General features: G+C 39.4%; 1 protein-coding gene across 3 annotated transcripts in view; it reads right to left on the reverse strand.

The window, feature by feature from the left end:
- NBEA (neurobeachin) overlaps positions 1 to 24813 on the reverse strand; it is a 365422-nt gene that overhangs the window by 176037 nt on the left and 164572 nt on the right. For all 3 annotated transcript variants that reach the window (XM_088668226.1, XM_088668227.1, XM_035114662.3), the window contains one exon: positions 10543 to 10667. In XM_088668226.1, coding sequence (XP_088524352.1) covers positions 10543 to 10667 — 125 coding nt within the window. The remainder of the gene's footprint in view (positions 1 to 10542; positions 10668 to 24813) is intronic.

The raw sequence follows: 24813 nt of genomic DNA on the forward strand, positions 1-24813 counted from the left end.
GCTGCGGCCTGTGATCCGGGCGCTGGCCCACTCCCCCCCGGGCCTAGTGGGGGCCTAGCAGCCTGGCAGGGGCCTACATAAAACAAAGGCCGTGCTGCAGCCTGCGATCCGGGTGCTCTCCCTCTCCCCCCCGGGCCTATTGGGGGCCTGGCAGCCTGGCAGGGGCCTAGGCCTACATAAAGCAAAGGCTGTGCTGCGGCCTGTGATCCAGGTGCTCGCCCTCTCCCCCCCCCCGGGCCTAGTGGGGGCCTAGCAGCCTGGCAGGGGCCCAGGGGTCTGGTAATGGCCGCCTTGGTGGTTTCAGTTACTTGGTTGATGATGTCATTATTTGGCGCCGCCCTTCAGAACTTTTGCTGGTCACAGCATGCAATCTGCCTTTCTACTGGATGCTGCTGGAGTCTTCAGAGCTTTTGCTGGTGACGTCTAATTTGGGCGCCACTTTTTTTTTGCATTTATTCACTATTTTAGGTGTGAAAGCTGTGCTTTTATGCCAGATCCCTCACTGATGGGCATGGAACATTGTGGTCATATTTGTTACATTATAGTTCAGCGGTTACGGAGAAAGGCTGTGACCTCTGCGCACGCAATGCCTACATTTATATATATATAGATTAACTGTTTTTATACAGGTTTTTTAAAATTGTTTGCATTTATGTAACTGTTTTAAATATACTTTTAATTTATTGTGAAATTATGTCAAGTTATTCATAGGAAGTGATAATAAAAGAAAGTATAATAGTAGTAGTAATACAGGAATTATGCCCATAAGCATAAGATTCCCTCAACAGAATCTCATCTCTTAATGAATTGTTAAGAGTTCCATAATTCTCCAGAGTTGAAAAAGAATTCTAAAAACAAACAAACAAACAAACAAACAAACTAGGGAGAAAAGGATTAACAGAAGAAATAGAACCTATATTTGAAATTAAAATAATACAATTACTAGGCACTTAGATTTTCTAAGCTCTGTATAAAAATTACAACTACTGCTATATGTACAATCTAAAGTTAAAAACAGATAAGATTTAGAGCACAATCAACAATTCTAATAGTAAATATTTTATTCTACTAATTATGAGGATTCATTTTTTGTCCTGCTTTCCAATAAACATGCCAAACACTGGTGGTTATTTTCATTTTGAGAGGTGTTGTACTTAAGAAAATTCAGTACTGTAATGGTGGAACAGAGCAATGACACCTGACCTTGTAAGCAGCATTTGTCAATGAAAATCTCATAAGGGATATATGTCCAGATAATTTAACCCATATTGTACATACCTTTCATTAGTTAACATAATGTCTTAAGTTGCAGACATTCATTATATAGCAAAGGCTAGCAAATAAGGAGATGATAACTTGTGATTTAATGATCTTATATTACAAAATATTGAAAATGAGAAAATAATGACAAGTAGCAAAAACTACATTAATAATAATTATGCTTGAATACAGTTTACAAAGAATAGTCATAACTGAGTTATTTCCCCAAATATAACAAATAGCTACTGCTCAGTAGCAAAGGACATCAAGGACACTTGCAAGAAAGAATTGGATCAATATTAACGTGATTTTCATTTCATGCTTCCCCAACTCCAGTAAGCTGACAATATACTCTGATTATGTGAACTGCCTGTGAGTAACATAGAAAAGGTTATTAGAGCAAGAGGTGGAAATGGAATGCACCTTTTATATTGACAGATTTGCTAATAGAGTGTACTGACTTTCAAAAGCCATGCAATGCGTTTTCACAATTTGCTTTTCAAAATACACCCTACCTATCTTCTAATACTAGTTCAAAAATATATATTTAAAATAAGATATATTTTATGTTTATATAAAAGATAATTTTTATTGATAGGAAAGTTATTTATAAAATAGACCAAGAGAAAAAATGCAATTAAAAAAGCTAAAATATCTGCTTGAATTTGCAATATGACTTGAACACTTGTAATGTGTTTGTATACTATGGAAGTGCAAGATAATGTAATAATACTCTTAAGAGAAGGTAGATAATTATTTTGAAATAGAATATAATAAAACTTGCCTTAGAGGTTACACATAAATGGTAAGTATAGAATCCTTCTAGTAGGGTTTTTGATTAAAATGTAACAAGCAATAGCTAAACAAAACTAAGGTTCCAAACCTGATAATTAAACTGCCCCCCATCAATGCTTCTTGCCACTTGAGAATTAAGTACAACTTTGGTTTCCTTCTTTGAAAACAATGAAATTGTAGAATGAATCTGAAGGTTGCTGCTAAGTCCAGGGAAGTAAAGGAACTCATTCACAGGATTGGAGATGAAACCTCTGAAAAGCTCCACATATAAATTTTGATTCTGTATTTAAATTGGCAGTCACAAGAGAATAAATGTATAAAGATAAATGATTTTATCTTTAGAGGGGAAATTCTAACAGTAGCAAAATATTCTATACCTGACTCACAAGGTCATTCACCACATAACAAAGCAAAAGTCTCCAAAGCATTTTTTTTAATGTCACAAAATGGTGGCAGAATGGGACACTGTGGCGCACAGAGCTATCTTGTAAAAAGAAAAACCCAATAGGTACCTATCACACCTGAACAGCAGCAGTCTGCATAAAAATCATAGCAGTCAATTAATGAACATTTTGGGGCATTTCCCCACATTCACAGGACTGTGCTTGGAAAGCGCAATATTCTCACAAGAGAACCGCAACCTCAAAACAAGACACACTGTGCATGGGGAAATTATTAACAAATGGGTACTGTACAAAAAAAGATGAACATGCATCAATGCAATGAAATAAATTTTGGACAGCAAAGATGCAGGCTGAAAATGAAAAGCTGATTGATAAATGGACCAAAAGCAGCAAAAAAGGGGGGAAGGGAGAAAAAATCTGGGGAAGACAATGCTCTTTAAGTAAAACAGAATGGTTTACATGCCTCTCTTACATTGCTTCCTCTGAGATCATCACATTTAGACTGAAGAACAGAGAAGAGTTATTTGATGACATCTGGAAGCCCTTTACCACTGAATACACATTTTAAAAGAGCTCGTCACTGTAATATCTAGATTAGTATCTACATAATCTCTGTCCATGAAGTGGATGCCACTCCATAAAAGTTCCAGAAATATATTCTCATCTTGTACTTATATAGAAGTAAAAGCTCAGCATAAAAATGAACAAAGAATGTTATGCTACGTGTTATGCTTTGTGCATGCGTTACATTTGAAAATATTATTTTCAAAAGACACCGAAAATGAAAGTAGCTTTTCCCCCTGGTAGGGAGGAAAATGCATGATTCACTAGTAAGAAACTGTAGTACACATGCACAGATGGGAATGCTTAGCCATTTTAGAAGGAATGATTATCAAAGCAGTTATTTCCCCCCACTTTATCTTGTAACATTCTTTTATGAACATTCCTAATTCAAATTGTAAGTCACAAGACTAAAAAGGCATGAGCAAATGATAAGTTGAAATCAAAGAGAGATTGCGACATTCTCTCTCTTTGCAATGGAAATCCATGTGTGCACAACCAATTTTTCTTCACAAATAGGAACAGATGCATAGGATGCTGGGTGGTATAGATTTATACTCATTTAAACTAGACCCTAAATTCTATAACGAAACGCCATGGATTCAGCTTGAAGCTGGTCATTATTATCTCCCCACCCCAAAAAGATCCATACAACATAGCAAAACAGTGCCTTGCCCTATTCCAGTGTTTCCCAACCAGTGTGCCTCCAGATGTTTTGGGACTACAACTCCCATCATTCCTGACCACTGGTCTTGCTAGCTAGGGATGATGGGAGTTGTAGTCCCAAAACATCTGGAGGCACACTGGTTGGGAAACACTGCCCTATTCTTCGCTTCAAGCCTGCATATCAACCATCTTTAATTCCCAGCGGCTATCTGCTCCCATACATACCATTTCCCCCACCCTTCTAGATCTTTGTGGAAAGCTCTGGTCTGCCACCACCTTTGGAAATTATGAGGAGTAGGACTTTTTCTGCTGTGACATCATAGCATAAATGGCTTCGGTCATACATATATTAGGGGCCACCTTTATTTTCATCACCACTGTTGAGACAACTCAATAGTGCTTTCCTGATTATACACCATCCACCAGTGGCGAATGGAGCCGCTTGGCTGCCCAGGGCGGCAAACGCGGAGGCGCCCCCGGGGGGGGGCGTGATGCATGCATCGTGACGTCACAATGCATGGAGTGTGCACGCGTGCGGATGCTACACATCTGGTAGCTGGTGGTGCACGGCGGCCCGTAATGGGGGGCAGCTCGCAGGGCAGCCGGCACAGACCGCGTATGTCTGTATGCAGGTGGAGGTGAGGAGGTGCGTCCCCAGGTGGAGTCCCCCCCCCCCGAGTGGAGCCCAGGGCGGCCCGCCCCCACCAGCTCCTGCCATCCACATACCAAGTAAAGATAGGTTCTTGGAAGCTCCTATGAAACTCCTATACCAAAGTACATACCTGAGACCTTCATATATCCACAATTTACAACACAACCACCTGAGAGAATACACAGAAGCACTTATATCCATGTGGCAAGTAGAAATTAGTGAGCTTTTAGAAGGTCTTCTTGCATGAACATGGAATTTTGCTGCCCCAAATGATACATGCTCAAGTAATTGTACTGAGCCAATCTGAGGGCCACTGTCAGGAACCTCCCCACTTTCCAAAGGGGTATTTGTATTTAATTCCTTTCTTGGATTGGTGTTGTGTGTGTGTTGTGGAGAAAATCTGGGGTTGGAGACCAAAAGCCAGATGTCTGAGGTTCAAGGGAGCCAGGTCTCTCTCCCATTTTATACCTGCAGTGTTTCTCCTCTCACACACAATCTCAGTGTTACTGGATGGAGCTGCTTCACTGAATTAGCTTGCATCGGAACAGAAGAAATTAACACAGCAGGTTCCTTTGCTAAGTGCTAGTATCTGGAAGGCTCAGAAAAGGAAGCTTACAGATTGGAAGGCTCAAATCCAGTTTGAACTCAGGTCCAAGCCAAGCTCAGCTGAACTCTCACATAATCCCTATTGGCAAGGAAATTATACAAGCAGCTCTCTGCACAGTTCACGGTCATTTTGACCTTGCTAGATTGCATAAACTGCTTAGAACACTAACAGTTGCACTGTTAACAAGCCACTGTACTCTGGGGACTGTGTCATAATTTGCAACATTCTCTCTCTCTCTCTCTCTCTCTCTCTCTCTCTCTCTCTCTCTCTCTCTCACACACACACACACACACACACTGAAAGGAAACAAAAGAAAATGAAATTTGATTTGGAAAAATTTAAACTATAATTTTACAGAAAAAAAGAAAGTTCGCAATGATGAGCTGCTATCTTTGCACATAATAATTGTAAGAATTGCCATAAGAACTGCAGATGACTGCTTCAGGTAGGCAGCCAGCCCAGTGAACGGGTGTCCCAGGAAAGCAGCACGGGTGGTGGGTGTCCTAGACAAGCCACAAAGGAACAGTCAGAAATCTGGGAAAGTTCCCCAGCAACCACACTTCTGCTGCGAGCCTCAGAACAAGGCCATTTTGGTTGCAGCAGCATTGGAGACCAGGGAGGAGGGAGACAGAAGCAGAGGAGGATGGTTGTTGGGGAGCTGCCCTGTCCAGTCGTGAGCCAGAGGTGTGGTTTGGCCGAGCTTTAAGGGGAGAGGGTGTGGCCTGGCCTGGTGAGTGGGCAGGTCTTTGGGTCTGGCAGGTGGGTGGGGAGGAGGAAACTGGAAGCATGTGTGGTGGAAAGGGGAAGGTCTAAGCTGCCCAAAGCCAATCCTTTCAACCTCTGGCTTCCTTCTGTGGTTGTGCCTGCAGCAGTGGGAAGGGGCTATGGTACATATGACCCCCCTCAAACTGAATATCAAGTTTTCTTCCAACAAAAGATTAATTGGATGCATTTTACAAAGAATCAAATATTTTTATGTTTTTTATGGAGTATACGGAATATATATAATATATAGAAACTCGAGTCATCAAAGTAATCTTTACCACATTTTTGCGTGTTTCCGCTCACTAGTTAACATCTGACGTTCTCCCCCCTGAACAGGTGCAAAAGTCACAGACAATTTTTGCCATTCTCAAGACTTTCCTGTTCTTTGGTGATTGTGACTATCATATTGTTACTGTATCCAAGCATTCACTATCAATACTGATTTAAGTCGAGATTAGTTAGAGAGTGCTCTTTTATTCATCAAGGTCATATCTTGATGGCTGTGCAAGCTTAGATAAATCGGGTATTAAGCAGGCACATCTCCAAGGAACCTAGAAATTCTCTCATCTGCAGACCTCAGCATATCTTGTTATTTATTGCCAGAGAAATGACTGATTAATTTTGTCATCTTTGCTCTGTGTTTTTTGCTCGGCTGAAGCTGCCTGCCCTCGTCTGCAATGCCTGATCAGACCTATTTAAGCTGATGCCTTTGATCGTAGACACAGAGGAGCTTGCTGACTTAGGCTTTGACTAAACATTCCTTTGCTGCAATATTTATGCACAACCCCCCTAAATGATAACTGACAGTCAATGTAGATAACGAAAAACTACTAAGATGTTTCCCACTATTATATGGATGCTCAAAGCAGCATTCATAGTACTACATTTAGAGGCAAGATTTAACAAACAACAACCCACACAAAAAAAGCGTTATGAGACTCATCACTCTCTCTGTCATTTTCCACTAAGAAGATATCCGAGGCAAGTAAACTACCTCCCTTTAAAACAAAACAAAAAATTATTTGTCTACTGTAATGTGATTTTCATTCTTAAAACTAAGAGTAATTTTGCTGCTATACCAGACAGCTATAAAAATTATCAAAATAACACTAATGAAAAATCCCTAATGAAAGTTAAGCCCCATGGAAAAAAAATCTGTGCTTCTAGCGCTTTATTAATCACATTCCAGCACCAGAGGCTGAAAATACATCAAACTGCACCAAATCCTTTTCACATGACAACCTCATGAATTATTCAACTCATTAGTATCACCAAGAGGCATAAAAATAACATCAGTGTTAAGGATGTTTTCTTATAGAGTAAGGTCAACTAAAAGTTTTAATATTAAAATCCATAAGCACAAGCCTCAAGGTAAAATCTATGGGATTTAATCTCACAGCAAGCTGTTTTAAATTCCTCTAGAAGGCTGTTGTTAATTTTGATACTGAAAGCTTCAGAAACATTTACGTTAGTACCGCATAAGTGGCGACTTCCTTCTGTTGTGATCTGAAATATAACCAATAGTGACACAGCCAACATTTCTCCACATATGTGCCAGTTTTATTTCCTTCTTTATCTGAATACAGTACTGGGAAAACAATACGAGGTTCTCTTAATTTTACTCGGTAAGGGCCTCTTTTGGGGGGGGGGAGTTTTCTATACCTCTTAATCCCACCATTTCCTTGTGTACTCGTTTGCTGGGTGCTTGACCCTACACATGCTTGGCTGAAAATCTTGCTGCCCCTGCTCCACACGCACCCCTCAGTTTTAGACTGCTTGCTTCTAGGTAAAGGATTCAGTCTGACACTACAGCTATGTCAATGTATATCTTATACAGCTGCTCAGTTGTGATCAATAGTCTTCACTCTGTACAGATCAGGACCTAATTTTAGCGCAAATACGTTACTGCTTCTTTTCATTCCTCCCTGCTTCTTTCACCCTTTTATTTGGTTTTGTCTCATTATGCCCACTATCTTTCTGCTTTACTATGTTTTCTCTTCTCTATAAAACACAAATAAAATAAAATGCCCAAGGAAAATGACGGTTGTTCAGTGTGACACAAGCCAGTTTTGAGGTAGGACTATATAGCTCAGTGGTAGAACACAAGCTGTACACACAGATGTTGCATTTAAAGCACTATAGTGGTACCTCTGGTTACGAACTTAATTCGTTCCGGAGGTCCGTTCTTAACCTGAAACCATTCTTAACCTGAGGTACCACTTTAGCTAATGGGGCTTCCCGCTACTGCCGTGCCACCAGCGCGCAATTTCTGTTCTCATCCTGAGGTAAAGTTCTTAACCCAAGGTACTACTTCCAGGTTAGCGGAGTGTTTGTAACCCGAGGTACTACTTCCGAGGTACTTAACCTGAGGTACTACTTCCGGGTACTACTTCCGGGTAAGCGGAGTCTGTAACCCGAAGTGTTTGTAACCCAAGGTACTACTGTATTTGACAGTCACTGAGAATCCTTGGAACGGTAGTTTGTCAAACTGTAGCTCTGTGAGGTCAGCACCCTTTAACAAGGTACAGTGCCCAGGATTCTCTGTGACGGTTGAAGTAGAATAGTGCTATGTTATGAATGTGATTTCCAATTGCAATCCCTGATACCTCAAGGTAGGACTGGAAGGGCTGTCTGAAACCTCTGGAGAGTTACTGCAAGTCTGTGCAGACTGGTGCCCTCCAGATGTTGAGGACTACAACTCCCATCAGCTCTCATCAGCATGGATAATGGTTAGGGATAATGGGAGCAGGGCCGGCTCATCGTAGACCCCCGGTGGCGCAGGGCACCATGGCGCCGGCCCGCCAGGAGGGCGCCGCGAGTTGCGCCCGCCCGCTGGCCGGCCGGTTCGCCGGTCCGCTGCGCGCGGCGCCCACCTGCCCACCGGGGCGGGAGAGCGCCGGAGAGACCGCGCTGTGTCTGCCCGCCCGCCGCACAGCAGCGCCGCGCCCACCCGCCCACCGCGTTGGGAAACGGGGCGGAATGGCGCCGGACAGATCCGGCGCACCATGGCGACAGGGGCGCTTAAGACGGCGCTGAATGGGAGCTATACTTTGCATCTTCTGAAGGGTCCCACATTGGCTGTCTCTGGTGTAGCCAATACTGACTCAGATGACCCCTGGTCTAAAGAAGTAGAAGGAAGCTTCCTATATTCCAATAAGTAACTATATAATACTTAAGAACTGGGTCGTCCCCCCCAAGATGGAGCTCAGCTCTGGAACCTTTCAGACAGAAGCCATTGTCATTCTAAGAGAACAAAGGAGAAGTTCATGGTGAGCTCTGACACCTATTTTTCTATATAAAAAAAGCACTGCTTAAGAGTGTAGTATACAAAGTCCCCAAGATAGCATAGCATTATTTTACTAATTCCAACCAGGATTAAAAATAGTGATTCACGGGTTCTGTGTATACTTCATGAACATGAACACATACACACACACACACACACACACACAGAGAGAGAGAGAGAGAGAGAGAGACAGAGACAGAGACAGAGACAGAGAGAGTTGTATCAAAGGGTTCTGAAATATCTACACAGAACAAATAATAGCATGGAGTGTGAAGTATAATACAGCAGCTTCAGCAAAACCTTTAGGATCTTAGTACATATTAAAAACAAAATAAACTCCCAAAGCAAATTTATAATGTTTGTGGTTATAGAGAAGGGCAACCTAATGGGTTGGTAGAGATTTCTGTGGTCATGAGGCACATGTATAAAATGTTTCCTAAGGTCCTACTTCATATCACTGTTTGCTTGCTCACCTTGTGAGTTTTAAATATTTGTATATTCTGGGGGAAAGCCCCTGGAAATTTCAATCAGAACTAATTACAGTGTGGAATCGCAAAACGTTTCTGAAAATGAACACTTTGAAAACTTGGAAATATTAAACCATAGCAAAGATTGATTAGAGTTCATTTCAGTATCATTAAGCGTGTGGGGGGGGGATGTACACATGAAGAACATTCATTCATTCATTCATTCATTCGAGGTAGATAACTGATCCCCACAGACCAAATTTGGCCTATAGACAGCTCCTTCTTGGCTGACACAGCAACTAACTGGCCGGCTTACCTCTCTCTGCTACATTGTTCTTTCTAGACAATGGTCGTATTATTATTAATTCAATTCATTTCTATACTGTACTGCTTTGTATTTTTCAGAAAAAAACTCAAAGCCATTTACAGCACATTAAAGCATCAAATAAAACAAGCCAGAAAAAAGGATAAAATTGAGAAACAAAGACACACAACTTACAAAATTATTATTTTTTGCATCATCTTGCATCCTCATACCTGCTGCCCACTACTAGCCTGAGACACTGCGGTAGCTACAAGCAGCTCCTTCACCAATGAGACATGCTAATAAATATCCTGCATTGGAACATCCTGTCTGTTGACAATTTCCTCCCCTTTCCCACTCTACAATGTGATGTCGTTCCACTTTCTCATATATTTCCCCTTACTATTCCTGTCCAACAGAACACTCCTCTTTATAGCAACCTCAGTTTACTGTATCCAGTAAAGTGCTAGCAACCTTACCCATAGCTGAGTAAAATTACTGCACCCAGAACCTCTCCTTTACCTGTACACAATAGGGGTCATGTTCACAGCCATGTTCCTATTTGAACAACATGTAGCTCATTCCCAGGGTTAAGAAGGGCCTCGGAAAGTAGGAGCTCTAAGTACCTTACAAAGCTTGTAGCTATGTGCATCTTTCATGCAAGGCCAAAAAAGTACTAAAAGGAAAAAGGGAGTAAAGTGGATGGTTCTCAGAATCATCTGACAAATAAAAAGAAAGCTTTTTAAGAGAGTGGGCATGTTAAATGAGTACTGACCATATTCCGCAGCAGCTTTGAGCAATGCATCAGAATGGGTGGAGCCAAAGGCGTTGCGAACAAACCGCCTCCGTCGACGCAGATCATCTTCCCAATAATCTAAGCGCCAGAAATCATGCAGTTGGCTAAGGAAATAACAACAACAACAACAATAATAAAAGATTAGTGTCTACTACACTGGCATACAGAGAAGGAGCAGCAACTCAATAAAACATTTCCTTACTTTTTTCAGTGAGTACAAGGAAAATGTTACAACATATATTATTAAAGTGCAGTATTTGAGTACTTCTTTACTTTCATTGAAGCATTTAAGGATTCAACTTTTTCTAACCGCTCTGCTTACTGCAAAAAAACATTAATCAGAGCAATCCCATTAACAAATGCAGCATCAAATTACAAGTATTAATGACACAGCTTTCTTTCTTTTACAGTGTTTCTTTAAAAAAATATTGTAAATCATAGAATGGACCTAAGAGCAAATATTTTGCAATTTAATGACTATGGTCTCTTAGCAGACTAAACTTAAAAGTATAAAATATTGCCCACTTGAATTTTTGTGGAACTATGATTAAAATAATGTGCTGAAATATTCATTGAAATAATTCCCCATTGCCCCCAGCAACCTGAGAAAATTGCAATTTTATTCATTATTAATAACTCTGAATTAGAGCTGCAAAAAATTCCACCATGTGGTAATTGTCTAGGTAAATTATTATTCCTACACCAACAGAGTCCTTGGATGATTTTATAGCTCCCAGCTAAAACAAGTCATTAACAACCATGGCCATCATCATTTTACACTGCCTGTTTTGCATTCAGAACCAATATTAAAGTTTCACAGAATGATTCAGAAACCATTGTTAACCCATATCCTACCAAACGTGCAAATACATGCATTCATTTATATTAAATTTAGTTACTAAATATGGAAAGAGTCAAGAATCTCAAAATTTGCAATATGGCACTGACAAAATGCTAACTGTTATTATTTTATCTACAGGTTCCATGCCAATATGATGGATGATCAGGACAAGATAGTACTTAAACCTCTGTCTTACTACATCAGCAAACCAGGGGGGTGGGAAGGAAACAAAACTAGTATTCGGCATGTACATTATATATTTACTGATATAGTAAGGTATGACTGGCACTAGAATGCACCTTAATCTTGGCTGTTCTATGCCTTCACAAATGCAAGTCTTTACACAAAATAAATACAAAAATGTAAAAGAGAGGGGCAGGAAGACTGGAGAGCCACCATGATGGTTCATGCAGAATAAGTTTCAGTAGTTATCCATCTTTAAATCACACCTGCTTCTCTCAGAATTAGACTGAGATGTGAAAGAGGGGAGGCAGTTGCAAGGGATCATTAGCATGGATGGGTGCTTAAGCCCTCCTGTGTCCATAGATATGAGAGAGAGAGAGAGAGAGAGAGAGAGAGAGAGAGAGAGAGAGAGAGAGAGAGAGAGAGAGAGATACCCTACAAGTAGGTTATGGACTCAGTGGGCACAGAAGCCAGCCTCACATTCTCACATACCTTGCTCTCCCCACATATATAAACTTTAAAGTGAACACCCATGAACGCCACTGTAGGCTATGGGTAGGTTGGGATCACCTGATCTATCAACCTATCTATTTTTCCTACTATACAGATTGCACAGGCAACTAGAAATGAGGTCATAAGTCCCTATTAAATGTGATATGTACAATGGAAGACAGCAAATTATTCATAAGGCTATTCCTGTGGGCCCCCTATACAGGCAACAACAGTCTTACATGTGTCCAACTGACATGCAACCAAGCACAAGCACATTGCGGTGACCTGGAAGTGGCCAGAAAGGGGGACAGAACAGGGGAGGGTGAATAACAGGATAGAGTGGGCTTATGTGCATTCCACTGTCGTGGGTTGTGACCTGGAACGCAACCCCCATGCAAATTGGGGGTTGCATGTACGGACCAGATCCAGATCCAGCTTAACAGATTGTTATTAACACAGAGGATACCGGAAACACAACTCCTACTAAATTTTTAACTTTAGACATATGCAATGAATTCCAAAACCTCTCCATCCTTCCTCTGGAGGGCGGTGTTCACCTTCTTCCGTGCACTGGTATGCACACTTTCGGAACTGCATTTTTAAAAAGTGATAACCAAAATAATTTGACCCCCAGTAGGGATCACTGGAAGGACAGATCGCGAAGCTAAGGCTCCAATACTTTGGCCACCTCATGAGAAGAGAAGACTTCCTGGAAAAGACCCTGATGTTGGGAAAGATGGAGGGCACAAGGAGACGGGGGGCCACAGAGGACGGGATGGTTGGACAGTGTTCTCAAAGCTACCAACATGAGTCTGACCAAACTGTGGGAGGCAGTGGAAGACAGGGGTGTCTGGCGTGCTCTGGTCCATGGGGTCATGAAGAGTCGGACACAACTAAACGACTGAAGAACAACAACAGGGATGAAAATATTACTGCCATTGACTGGTGCAAGTAAAGAGCTAGCCAATGAAAGCTACAGTATCTATTTGCAAGAAAATCACTTCAATATGAAAGACACTAAGAAATTGTTAATGAAATGCAAAGAACAAGTCAAAATCTTTTCACAATTTTGTATTATTTTTTGTAACCTGAAACAAAGATCTAACAAGCCTAATAGTTTCCTTTTAAAGAGAACCAAATTAGTAATTTGAAACGTGCCTTGGTCCTTCATTGCTTATTATATTAGTGTATATAGTTACCTGTAAGCAATCAGATCAAGAAACCTGTTGTTGGCAGAAACTTTACTGGTGTTGACATGCAAGTGGGAAAATGGGGAGTCCCACTAAGAAAACGCCTATTCCGATCATTTGCCTTGAGAAATTGAATTATGGCATCTCATTTTTCAGAAACTAACACTGGAAAAAGCTAAATCTGTTGCCGATAAAGACGTATTTAGATAGATACATAGAACTGGTATCTCACAAAGGAACTATACCCAAAAGCAAGTAAGACATTTAACTGGACAACTGGTTCAACTAAGTCAGTCTGAAAACAGGCAAAACACAGATGTTTTCAAGGAAGGTGCAAGAAACTTTGTAGTTGACATTTATGGAATAAATGTCACGCCAGAGATAGGCTGCACTTAACCTCCATCAGTTAGCAGTCGTCTTATGCACTGAAGCATGAGGGTTTAATATTTTTTCAGAAAAAATATCCAGTCTTATCAAGGCAAATCTCATTGATACAAAACTTTAATGCTTACCATTCTCTTTGTTTCAATGATATGCTGAGATAGACTCAATGGGTTAATAACGTATATTGAAAATCTTTAAATTTGATGCCTTCCTTTTATATTTATTTTCTTCATTCACCCAAATCATTACAAACGAGGACAGTTATTTTATATGTGACAGTACCTGGATAATCTCAGTGTGCAAATTCTATGGGTCTGTAATAATGTTAAGTCCCCACTTAGAAATTTCAGCTTGTGTGTACTTATTGTGTAGAACATGACCCAAACAGTACTGGTGAAAGAATACCAGTGAACACTTCAAACACTTTGCCTAATGCTGTTTGCTTTCTCTTTACTGTTGCACAGCAAGCAGAAATGTCCATTTAGCGGCCTATATCACTATATAGCTGGGAGCATACTAATCCTATAGATATATTGTTTACATGGACATTTTTGTTTCATTTTTGTGCTTATAGTCGCCTATTGCCCAAGTGTCTACATCCAAAATGGTTGAAATGCTATATCATATTTTGTAATACTTGTCAGAAAAGATAACCAGCTACTTATTCTGTCACTTGATCAGATCCTTCTGAAGTCCTTTATATTAGTATGATACACGAATTGCAATCCACTGCACAGGTATATTGAGCCCAATGGGAATGACATATACATGTATAGGATCACAGCATATAATCACTTGGTACATATGTGACCAAGCACCATTGCTTATTTGCAAAAATCTATTGTTAGACCACATTTGGCAAGCTATTCACCTGTACAGTGGAACCTCGGTTTATGAACACCTCGGTTTATGAATTTTCGGTTTATGAACGCCGTGGACCCATCTGGAACGGATTAATTCACTTTCCATTACTTTTAATGGGAAAGTTCGCTTCAGTTTATGAACGCTTCAGTTTATGAACAGACTTCCGGAACCAATTACACCCATGTTTCAGTTTATGAACGCTTCGGTTTAAGTACTTTGCGGACCCGTCTGGAACGGATTAATCCACTTTCCATTACTTTCAATGGAAAAGTTCGCTTCAGTTTATGAACGGTTACTCCGCGGACCGTCTGGAACAGATTAATCCACTTTCCATTACTTTCAATGGGAAAGTTCGCTTCAGTTTATGAACGCTTCAGTTTATGAACAGACTTCCGGAACCAATTGTGTTCATAAACCGAGGTACCACTGTAGTTGTTAGAGGAGAAGACCTTTATATTAGTTCTAGCTTCCTATAATGTAGTTTACCTCTACAGTTTAAAGAAGAGAATGCAAAATGGCTGTACTTTAAAACATATTTCTTTTCTAATGTTTTTACAACTAAAATTAATATCTATATACCTTTGGTAAAAATCTGATATCATGACGGATGATTGATCAACCTTTACTTCAGTTAACACTTTTAAGTATGATCACATGGATTAAGGCACAGCGCTTTCAAAAATCAAAATCACACTAAAGTCAACAAAACACAGAGGTTAATTAGTTTCAGTAGAACTTGGATCAGGAAGCCATCAATTTTCTCCCATTCTGTTTGAACGTATTTCAGCAATTTCAATCACTTTTCACACAAATCCATATTCCATAACACAAGAGTGCACTTCTGTTATATTGTTCTGACTACATAAAGGCACACTTTTAAGAAAAGTTTACTTTTCAACAACTAAAGTATTGGTAAAAATAGCAAATGTCTTTGTGAGGTAATCTTTTTTAACAGCTTATCTTCAAAAGAAAAGTAACTACTGAAAGCTGTTAAAGTTACCTGGAGTATAAACATTACGGAAATTTAAAGAGGCAGGACTGCTCAAACTGCCACTGTTCAAAAGATGAAGACTGAACTTTGCCACCAAAAAAAAAAAGACCTGAACACAGATAAATCTTCTCTTAAATTATGGGTGGGACATATTGGAAAGTAGAATATTACTAACAGATGTACAGAGAATTCATGGTGTTAAAGACCTTTTGGCTGGTTGAGGATAGCCTGTATAAGTACTGGAGATGGCCTAAATACAAATCCACAGAAACTTTACACATTTTTCTATCTCCAGAAACATCAAAAGAAGAATTCTCTTCAGAATTGTAATTCTACAGCCCTCACTATGAAATTTATCAGCTCCACATACACTAGTGCCGATAGCAAAAGAGATGGCAGTGGAAGGAAACAAAATGTTTTCTTTACGTAGTTCCAAAATGTTAAAATGCATTTGGGGTGTATCCAACTGTGCTCCTTCACTGATGGAGGGCACTTTGACCCAGTAAACGATTCTGCCAACAGAAGGCAAGATTCCCCATGTCCTTCTCCCAATTTACTCCAGAAAGTTGAGGTATACTTCGCCTAGCGACAGTGGTAGCAGCGGGTCAGGCGAGGGGAATGAGGAATGGATCGGAATGGAGGGAGGGCTCAGTGAGGCATCCAAGTGTTTGCACCGCCCCATCCATCTAGTTGAGGAAGGAGGGCTCAGCGATGTATCAGAGCCCCTGCATTGCCCTAGGCAACAGGTAGAAGAGGGAGCGCAGCCGCTTCCGGCACCCGAATTGAGGCGCTCACCCAAACGCAGGTTTAGGGGGCGGCGTTTCGAGCCCCAAGCTATTATGCTGGCCCCGAAGCAGAAGGGTGCCATTGCCGTATTCTGCAAGTGACTAGGAGGTCATGTTTTCTGCTATCTCTGCACTGTAAATAGTATGCACAATAAAACCTTAAAAGACAGATCGGACTGGAGCGTCTTTACTCGAGAGTAGCCGCAACAATCCCCTGACATATCCTTTGGAGCAGAGTATAAAGTAGTGTGGGGAAAACTGAATGGGTGGATTAAATAATCTTCTGTCAGATATGTGACCACATTGGATACAACTATTTGTCCATTCTTTTTTCTAAATAGATGATACACTTAAAAGTCAATTATGCTGCAAATGCAACTTCTTTAAAATTACAAAGTCAAAATATGGGTGGGTAGCTTTTGCACTTTACTGGACAACAAACTAAAGTTGTAAAGTGTAAAAGTATCACACCAAAATCGTAAGAAGTGTATTAGCAGCATGCATATATTGACCATATAACCCAATGCAAAAAGCAAATACAATCTCTCTACATAAAATTAAGATCAAAGTATACAATTTGACTCCTTATTACATATATCGCTTAACTTTTCATGTATTGGTTTTCAACCTAGCAATTCAACTTGTTGACCGTGTTCCTTAAACTCAGTGTGCTATTTAAGGTACTTATATGAAAATATTTGCCACTAAGTATGCAACTTTTCTCCTGCCAACCTAGCAGTTTGAAAGCACGCCAAAGTGCAAGTAGATAAATAGGTACCGCTACAGCGGGAAGGTAAACAGTGTTTCCGTGTGCAGCTCTGGTTTGCCAGAAGCGGCTTTGTCATGCTGGCCACATGACCTGGAAGCTGTACGCCGGCTCCCTCGGCCAATAACGCGAGATGAGCACCGCAACCCCAGAGTCGGCCACGACTGGACCTAATGGTCAGGGGTCCCTTTACCTTTATGCAACTTTTAATGCTCATTATTTATATGAAGATTTGAGAGAAACTCTGCTCAAGGTCAAACTGCTGCATTCCGAATCAAGAAACTTTGAACCTTTGATTTTTCTATCCATTTCCCTATGTCATTGGTAGAGATAATGGAGAGCTCATTCTTTCGCATAGAGAGCAATGAAATTGATTAAGCTACTGCACACAGTGCTAAATCCATTGCTGTGTTTTGCTGCACTGTCCTATAATAAAGAGATTCTCTATAATTTAGTTTGTACAAAACAACCCAATGTGACACAGCCAATTTATAATTGCCACCCAATAGATTTTTAAGGGAAGCTTTCAGCTACATTGAGCTCAAGATCCATTGTTATTTGGGTTTTTTTAAAATAAAAAAAATAGATATTTGTTCCACATTGAGCTTCACCACTTGCTAAGACAATTTGTCCAGATTTGATACAGGATATTTCTTACTAATGGCCAGGATGAATTGCTGGCTTCTAAGCCAACTGAATAAGATTTCAAAAAGAAGTTTAACAACAGAAAAATACAAGTAGAGTCTCACAATAAAAAGTTGCAGTTTATCCCTGGCCCCTAACTGAAGAGTGCAGCCTTAAGCTAGAAGCGTGTAGTGCTGTTTGAGGCCCATAGAGAAGCCCTTCCTTCTTCTCTACCATTCAACTGCTATGCTAAACAATGCAAATGTCTTAGGATTATACTGACCCTTTCAACCTTTAATGGTCCAACTGGCTTCATAGACTTAATTGTTAGATTCACACACAGTCTGTCCAACTTCTTGTTCCTTTTTTGACCCTTTCCCCCAGCCTGGAAATGAGAGCTGCTTATACTAAAATGAATAGATCCAGGATTTGAGGACTGTACTGTTATGTTTTGGCAACAACATTTACCCCAAGATGGAAGGCAGAAAAAGGAAATTTTGAATTTTACTTTTTGAATTTATTTCAGTTGATGCGTTTGTGTGCACACGCGCACACACTCCCAGATAAAAAGGTTCACTACTTTGGGGAAACAATGCCTTGTTTTTTCTTAGCACTGTTCACTTGATAGATTAACACAACTAGCCTGTACTAATTGAGACAATTTCACTGGCTGGTTTGGGGATGTAAGCATCTGGGAAAGCAACTCCTCCTGTATGAACACCTTCCCTTCCTGCCTCTTGTCAAATTCAAATTTACAGGTAGAGATTGTGACTTAATATTTGTATGACTATTGTTCCATTCATTGCATTGTAAGTGTCTTTGGTCATTTTAAGCTATCACAAAGCATAGGAATTAGATTTTAAGCTATCAAAGAGCGTAGGAGAAAAAGGGATGTTGTTATAAATGAAAATAAATGTTAAAACACTCATATTTGCACGTGGAAATGCAAATAATAATAAATATGCTGCCAGAAATTACACCTTATTGGTACTCTATACACTAGGTTGTTATTTGTGTCCCTTTAAAGCTACACTTAGTGTATTATCAGTATTTCAGTAGACATTTTGTGTTATGCCATTCACAATGGACTGGAAGTACGTTAATATGCTCTTTGAGTAATGGCTGTTTGTTAAGTAACACTACCTATATAAAAATATACCTGACAATAGTTTTAGAACATTTTAGGACAGCTGTTTGAAGAAAGGTTAGTTTCACTGACTCTAAAACACTTTTAAATGGGAATTTGTTTTTCAAAATACTTTCGTACATTTCCCTTCAACACATCTGGGAATACTAAATTAAATGTAGTTGTTTCTGCCTTGAAGTTGTATTTGACCCACTTTGTTTGTTTTTGCCTTATAATTATGTTTACTTATTTAACTACAGTTCAAAGGTTTAATTCCTCAGAACTTAGATCCACTATTTTTAACAGTCTGCGGATCCAGTGGATACATAATTTTCAAACAGTTGTAACATGAAGATTTTCTGCTAAACTGTAAACGTTAAAAGTTGCATTTTCTCTGTTGTGACCCTAGTTCACTGCTTGCTCGCTCCTTTGGCCACAGCTGGCCTCTTGCTGTTCACAGCTGAAAAGTGAAATCAATGCTTGGTCTAACAAAATGCAGATGAAAGCCATTCTGATCACATATAGTCATTTCCCGTAATCTTATCAGCCTTCAGTTACTTAAATGATCTCTGGAAATGATTGTTTGTTCATCTGAATACAATACCAGTTTTTGTGTTAAGGAAAACAATACTTTCATAAAGCGCAGCAGTGGTATGTGCAGCTCACTTTGATTGAGTTTTCTAATATCTCTCTTCTTTTCAAAGGAATCTTTACATTCTAACTAAATTACAAAAGTTGCAATCTAAATTCCATAGATTTTATACCCAGTTAGATGCTAGTGTCATTATTCATTTAATTCTTCCTACTTTGTAGAAAGGTTGGGGGGAAAAAACTATTAATATGTCAATCCACATTTTCATTGATCTTAACCACTTATTTTTATTTGAGCAAGCTAAGTTGGAAAAGCTACGTTGTATCTATAGGTAGTGTTATATTGTTGCTTAATGCTCCAAAGGTCAGAGAACAGCAAAGTGTTTGATGGAAAACAGTCTTTCTTCCTATTTTAAATGGTTCCTGCTTTGATTATAGGCATTTATTATAATTATGAAGAGATTAGTCTGTTATAGAATCCTAGTAATGGAACCATTTAAAAGGAATATAATAGCAGTTTATTGGATTTTGTAAAGGAAAAGAGAACAGATAAAGTGGTTCTCTTTACAAATTGATCAGCTGCTTCTAAATATGCGCTTCTTATTTTGTTTTCTTTCAGCTAATTTTGTTTTGTTCTATAAGTTAACAATTAAATTGAAATGAAGTTATATGGGTTTATCGTTTAAAATCAGCAGAAGTTTATTGTAACTTCAATTACCTACAGCACAATACCTTCTGAAGAAAAAGCAATTTTGCCTTATATGGGCTTTAAAGTAAGGCAGGAACTAGTAGATAAAATATTAATAGATAAAATAACAGTGAAAAGAAGAGAAAGCACACTTCAGAAATAAGCTTTCATTTTATGCAGGCATTTCATTCACATGAGCAGAATCTTCATTTTCTACACTATCCTTAGGTTGTTTCAATCCATATTGTATGCAACGATTTGATAACGTCCATAATGTTTGTTGCACAAAAAATAACCAATATTACTTGTGAAATGAGTCCGCACAGAGAGAGGGACAATGTGGCTACACTGCTCGGTCGCAGCTTGATTAATTTCATTGTACACAGGTTGTACATTGACAATAAAGGTATTATTATTATCCCGATGCCTACCCACTTCCCAGGTGTTAGGTGTGGACATCTGAGTAGCAGAACTAACAACACTGCACTACCACTTCAACAAATGCCGCTGCCACCAGTCCTCACAAAACCTTCGTTAGCTCTGGCAGAAATTAGTTTAGTTTTGTTATTTTATGTAGGAGCGAAACTTATTTTTTTGGTGTGAGGTAGCACAGTTGAAATGTAACATGACCTCCTTGCTCCAAACCACAAAATTCCACATAGTTTAATGTGTACACGAAATTACATTTTAAAATTCAAGCTATGAACTTGATGGGCTCCTTACAACAACACTGTGTCAAACAGCCTAACATCAAGAATATGGAGAATTTGCCAATGGCAACCAACGGCCTACATAAAATGAAGGGTGATTTATGAAAATGACCATATCTGCTAAATTTAGACAGACTATAAGCAGCAAGACATAGGGTCACAGTATAGTCTATAAATATCTTAGCAACAATATAAATGAACTGAATTATTCAGTCAGCTAATCACTGGGGAAAGAACTATATAGCCTCAAGCTAAGTTAAAGTTAGACATTAGGAAGAATTAACTGTGGGGCCAATTGGCAGTAGAATAGATCCTGCCCCTGGTATGTAATCTGGACTTGTATGTGAGCAGAGTCATTGACCTAGAATTAGACACTAAAATTGGCTTTTGGAAACAAATCCAAGGCAATAATAAGCCTATTCTTCAGTATGCTTAATGAGACAGTAGTAGCTGTAACACAGTAAGTAGTCCTGTAAAATATAAGGCATGAAACCAGAGTCATTAGTTTTCAAAATGCAACATGTATCATAGCATTGTTTGCATCAAAATAGTGTGGCTGTAAATTGACATTGTGGTTTAAATTTTTATATTTATTTAGATTTTAGTCCATCCTATCCTCATTGACTCTGGGACTGTTACAGTATTATTTCTGCACTGATGAAATTGTGATACATACTGTACATTCAAATTGTTCTCTGAATCCAATCACTGAAGTCAAAAGATGGCCTTAAGGGAAAGGTCCTTTTCTGGTCAAGATAAACTGACAAGAGCTAGGGGAGAAACCAGTTGCAGACTCAAAATAAAGCAATTTGCTTCAAAAAAATAATAATATTTACTCCAAAACGTACTGGAGAAGACTTTGTTCTATTAAGAAAATGATTAGTTCAGTAAATCATGGCCTGCAATGTAAGATTGTGGTAGCCCCTTGATAAGGGGAAAGGGGGTTAGGAGAAGAGTTTGAGTGGTTCATTTCACCACAAAGTAATTATACTGAGCCACAAAGTTACCATTTATCATGGCTGAAAGATGACACTCACTGTTAACCAAGGGAAACTGCAACTGAAATGCTTCCATCCAGATCAATACACACCACATTTTTCTCCAGCAAGAAGTAATTATCCAGCAGAAAACTTCGCAATCAATACCCTTTCCTAAGTTAACTTATGGTCTCGACTAGAGGCATAAAGGTATAGTACTGTCAAATGTCATCAAGGACTATACCATTACACTCAGAAGAAGTCCGTATTCCTTATAGTCAAAGGGTTTATAGCCTACTTTAGACCATATAACATACTGAGGTACTTTCTAAGATGACGCTTGCCATCTGCTCTGTTATAAAAATGGGAAAGGAGAAAAAACACGGATGCAATCTTACAAACTAACACCTTATTGCACAGTTGTAATTGGCAGTTAGAACAGTTGTTAAAAAATCTTAACACCAGAGCAAGAAATCAATCATTTAATGCAAAATATCAAGCCTCCCCCTTTAGGAAGCAAATGATTCCTGAAATCTTAGGATTGATCCCCATTGCTTGAAAAAGAGTCAAAGACAGATCCATCTGAAATATCACAGTTGATTTTTTTTTATCTGAAAATATTTATTCTCCAAGCTCATGAGCAAACACAAAGGAGGTAATAAAATTAGGTTTAAATAACTCTGAAAAAATACAAACAATACCATCTAAATGTCTCCTCTTCTTTTTACAACTGGATATGGAAGGTAAGCTTAGCCTTATAAACCTATCTAATATATAAGGGAAGGTTAAAGGGCATAAAAAAATCACTACTTCACTGAAAAAAATTTGACATCCAATTTTCAAGCTGATTTATCAGTAGAAAGCTAAAATTGATAGTTTGCCACTAGTAGGTATCTGGCTGTCTAAGAAAGCTGTTACAAAGCCTTTAGTTTTGATTTAGCCACATAGATCAATACAAACCTATACTGTTTCAATTTTACAAATATTGATTTTCTGATATAACCTCAGTAAAAGAACATATATCATCAGCTTTACTGAAAATAATCTTGAAATTTATTTCATAAACTTTGTTTCATCAACAAAAGGTACTGAAAGGTCTAGTGAAATACAGTTTAGAATGACAGTGAAAATAATCGCTGCCAAAAGAGTTCTCAACAGATAGATCTGGTTCATTTTAAATTTTGAATACAGATACTGATGTTTTCCTCAGGATTCATAAACATCTAATAGAATTCTCATTGTTTCATTATAAAATAAAAGGCTTCTCAGCTTTAGCATAGTGCCCTAAAGACTTAGACGTAAACTAAATTCTTATTAACTACCATAAAAATGTAACCTTTTGTCTATTCACATTTCCCTGTCAATATGAAGATGAAAAGTGCTCCCAACAAGTGAGAATCTCCGAAACACTGCAGATGCAAAAGATCTATCATAAGTCAAAGTGCGATATTTCTTTCTATTCCCCCTAACCACATCCATACTGTTTCCCACCACTCCAACTTGGGAGATTTGTACACAGAAGATAGAATATGAACAATACATTCTATCACAACTGCAATGCCCACCACTGAAGTTAGCAACTTAGTCCTGAAGATAGCTATATTTTGGAAAGTTGTTTGTTTGCCTGTTCACTATGCATTTGGAAATCTCTTAAGATATTGTAATCAAATTTGCATGATGGTTCCTGAACTGGTTCCTGAGATCAAGGAGCAGGTTTTTGTCTAAGTTGTATACAACTGGATGCTATTCTGAATCAAGATGGCTGACAGAACCTTTCAAAACCGCAGTGGTTTTAACCACTGAATTCAAAAATTCCCGAGCAACACCAGGTGCAAGGCAGCCAGTATTTAACACATTATAGAATTCTATATCATTCTGATTAGAAATACATTACAAGTGTTCTTCTATCATAGTATCAATATATGGGCCATCCTTCAAAAGGATATGGTTCACTCGCTGAAAAAGAAGTCATGCTTAGAACAAAAAGCAGACAACTGCATCATCCTACTTCACAACACAGAAAGCAATTTCCAAAGAAGAAAGACACAGCCAGGTCCTATGCAACCAGCAAAATAATATTCATCTCCCTTCTTCCACAACACTGCATCCTGGGGATTCTGCCTCTTCAGCTATTGTTCTGCTTTCATAGCCATGCCTACCATATTCCACCAATTAGGAACCCCAGCTCACAGTCTTTCTTCAGAATCTCAGGCTCAATAAAATAAACTGGCAATTGCATTTCATGTGCCTTTAAATAAAATAAAAGAAATAGCAGGTGCACAATCATAATCATGACTGAGGCAGATAGGAAGGCAGTTGATCCCCATGATTCTTATGCCTTAATCCCAATTAACCCCCAAATTCTGTTTTGTTTTTCCTCTTGGAAGGAAAGTTGCAATTAGCACTGGCTGCCTCTTTCTAGGAGTGTGAGAAGTGTGATCTTCACTGGGACCATTGTGCAGGTGACGGAAGGATTAACTCCTATTCCCATGTGTCATCAGTTGTGATCAAATTCTGCTCCATACCTGTTAAAGGTAAAGGTAAAGGACCCTTGACCATTAAGTCCAGTTGCGAATGACTCTGGGGTTGCAGCGCTCATCTCGCTTTACTGGCCGAGGGAGCCGACATTTGTCTGCAGACAGTTTTTCCGTGTCACGTGGCCAGCATGACTAAGCTGCTTCTGGCGAACCAGAGCAGCGCATGGAAAAGCTGTTTACCTTCCTGCCGGAGCGATACCTATTTATCTAGTTGCACTTTGATGTGCTTTCGAACTGCTAGGCTGGCAGGAGCTGGGACCAAGCAATGGGAGCTCACCCCGTCACGGGGATTCAAACTGCCGACCTTCCAATCGGCAAGCCCTAGGCCAGGCATCCCCAAACTTTGGCCCTCCAGATGTTTTGGACTACAATTCCCACCTTCCCCGACCAATGACCCTGTTAGCTAGGGCTCATGGGAGTTGTAGGCCAAAACATCTGGAGGGCCGCAGTTTGGGGATGCCTGCCCTAGGCTCAGTGGCTTAGACCACAGTGCCACCCGCA

The sequence above is a fragment of the Zootoca vivipara genome, chromosome 4, assembly GCF_965207765.1.
Source record: "Zootoca vivipara chromosome 4, rZooViv2.hap1.1, whole genome shotgun sequence".
In the NCBI taxonomy this organism is placed as follows: Eukaryota; Metazoa; Chordata; class Lepidosauria; order Squamata; family Lacertidae; genus Zootoca; species Zootoca vivipara.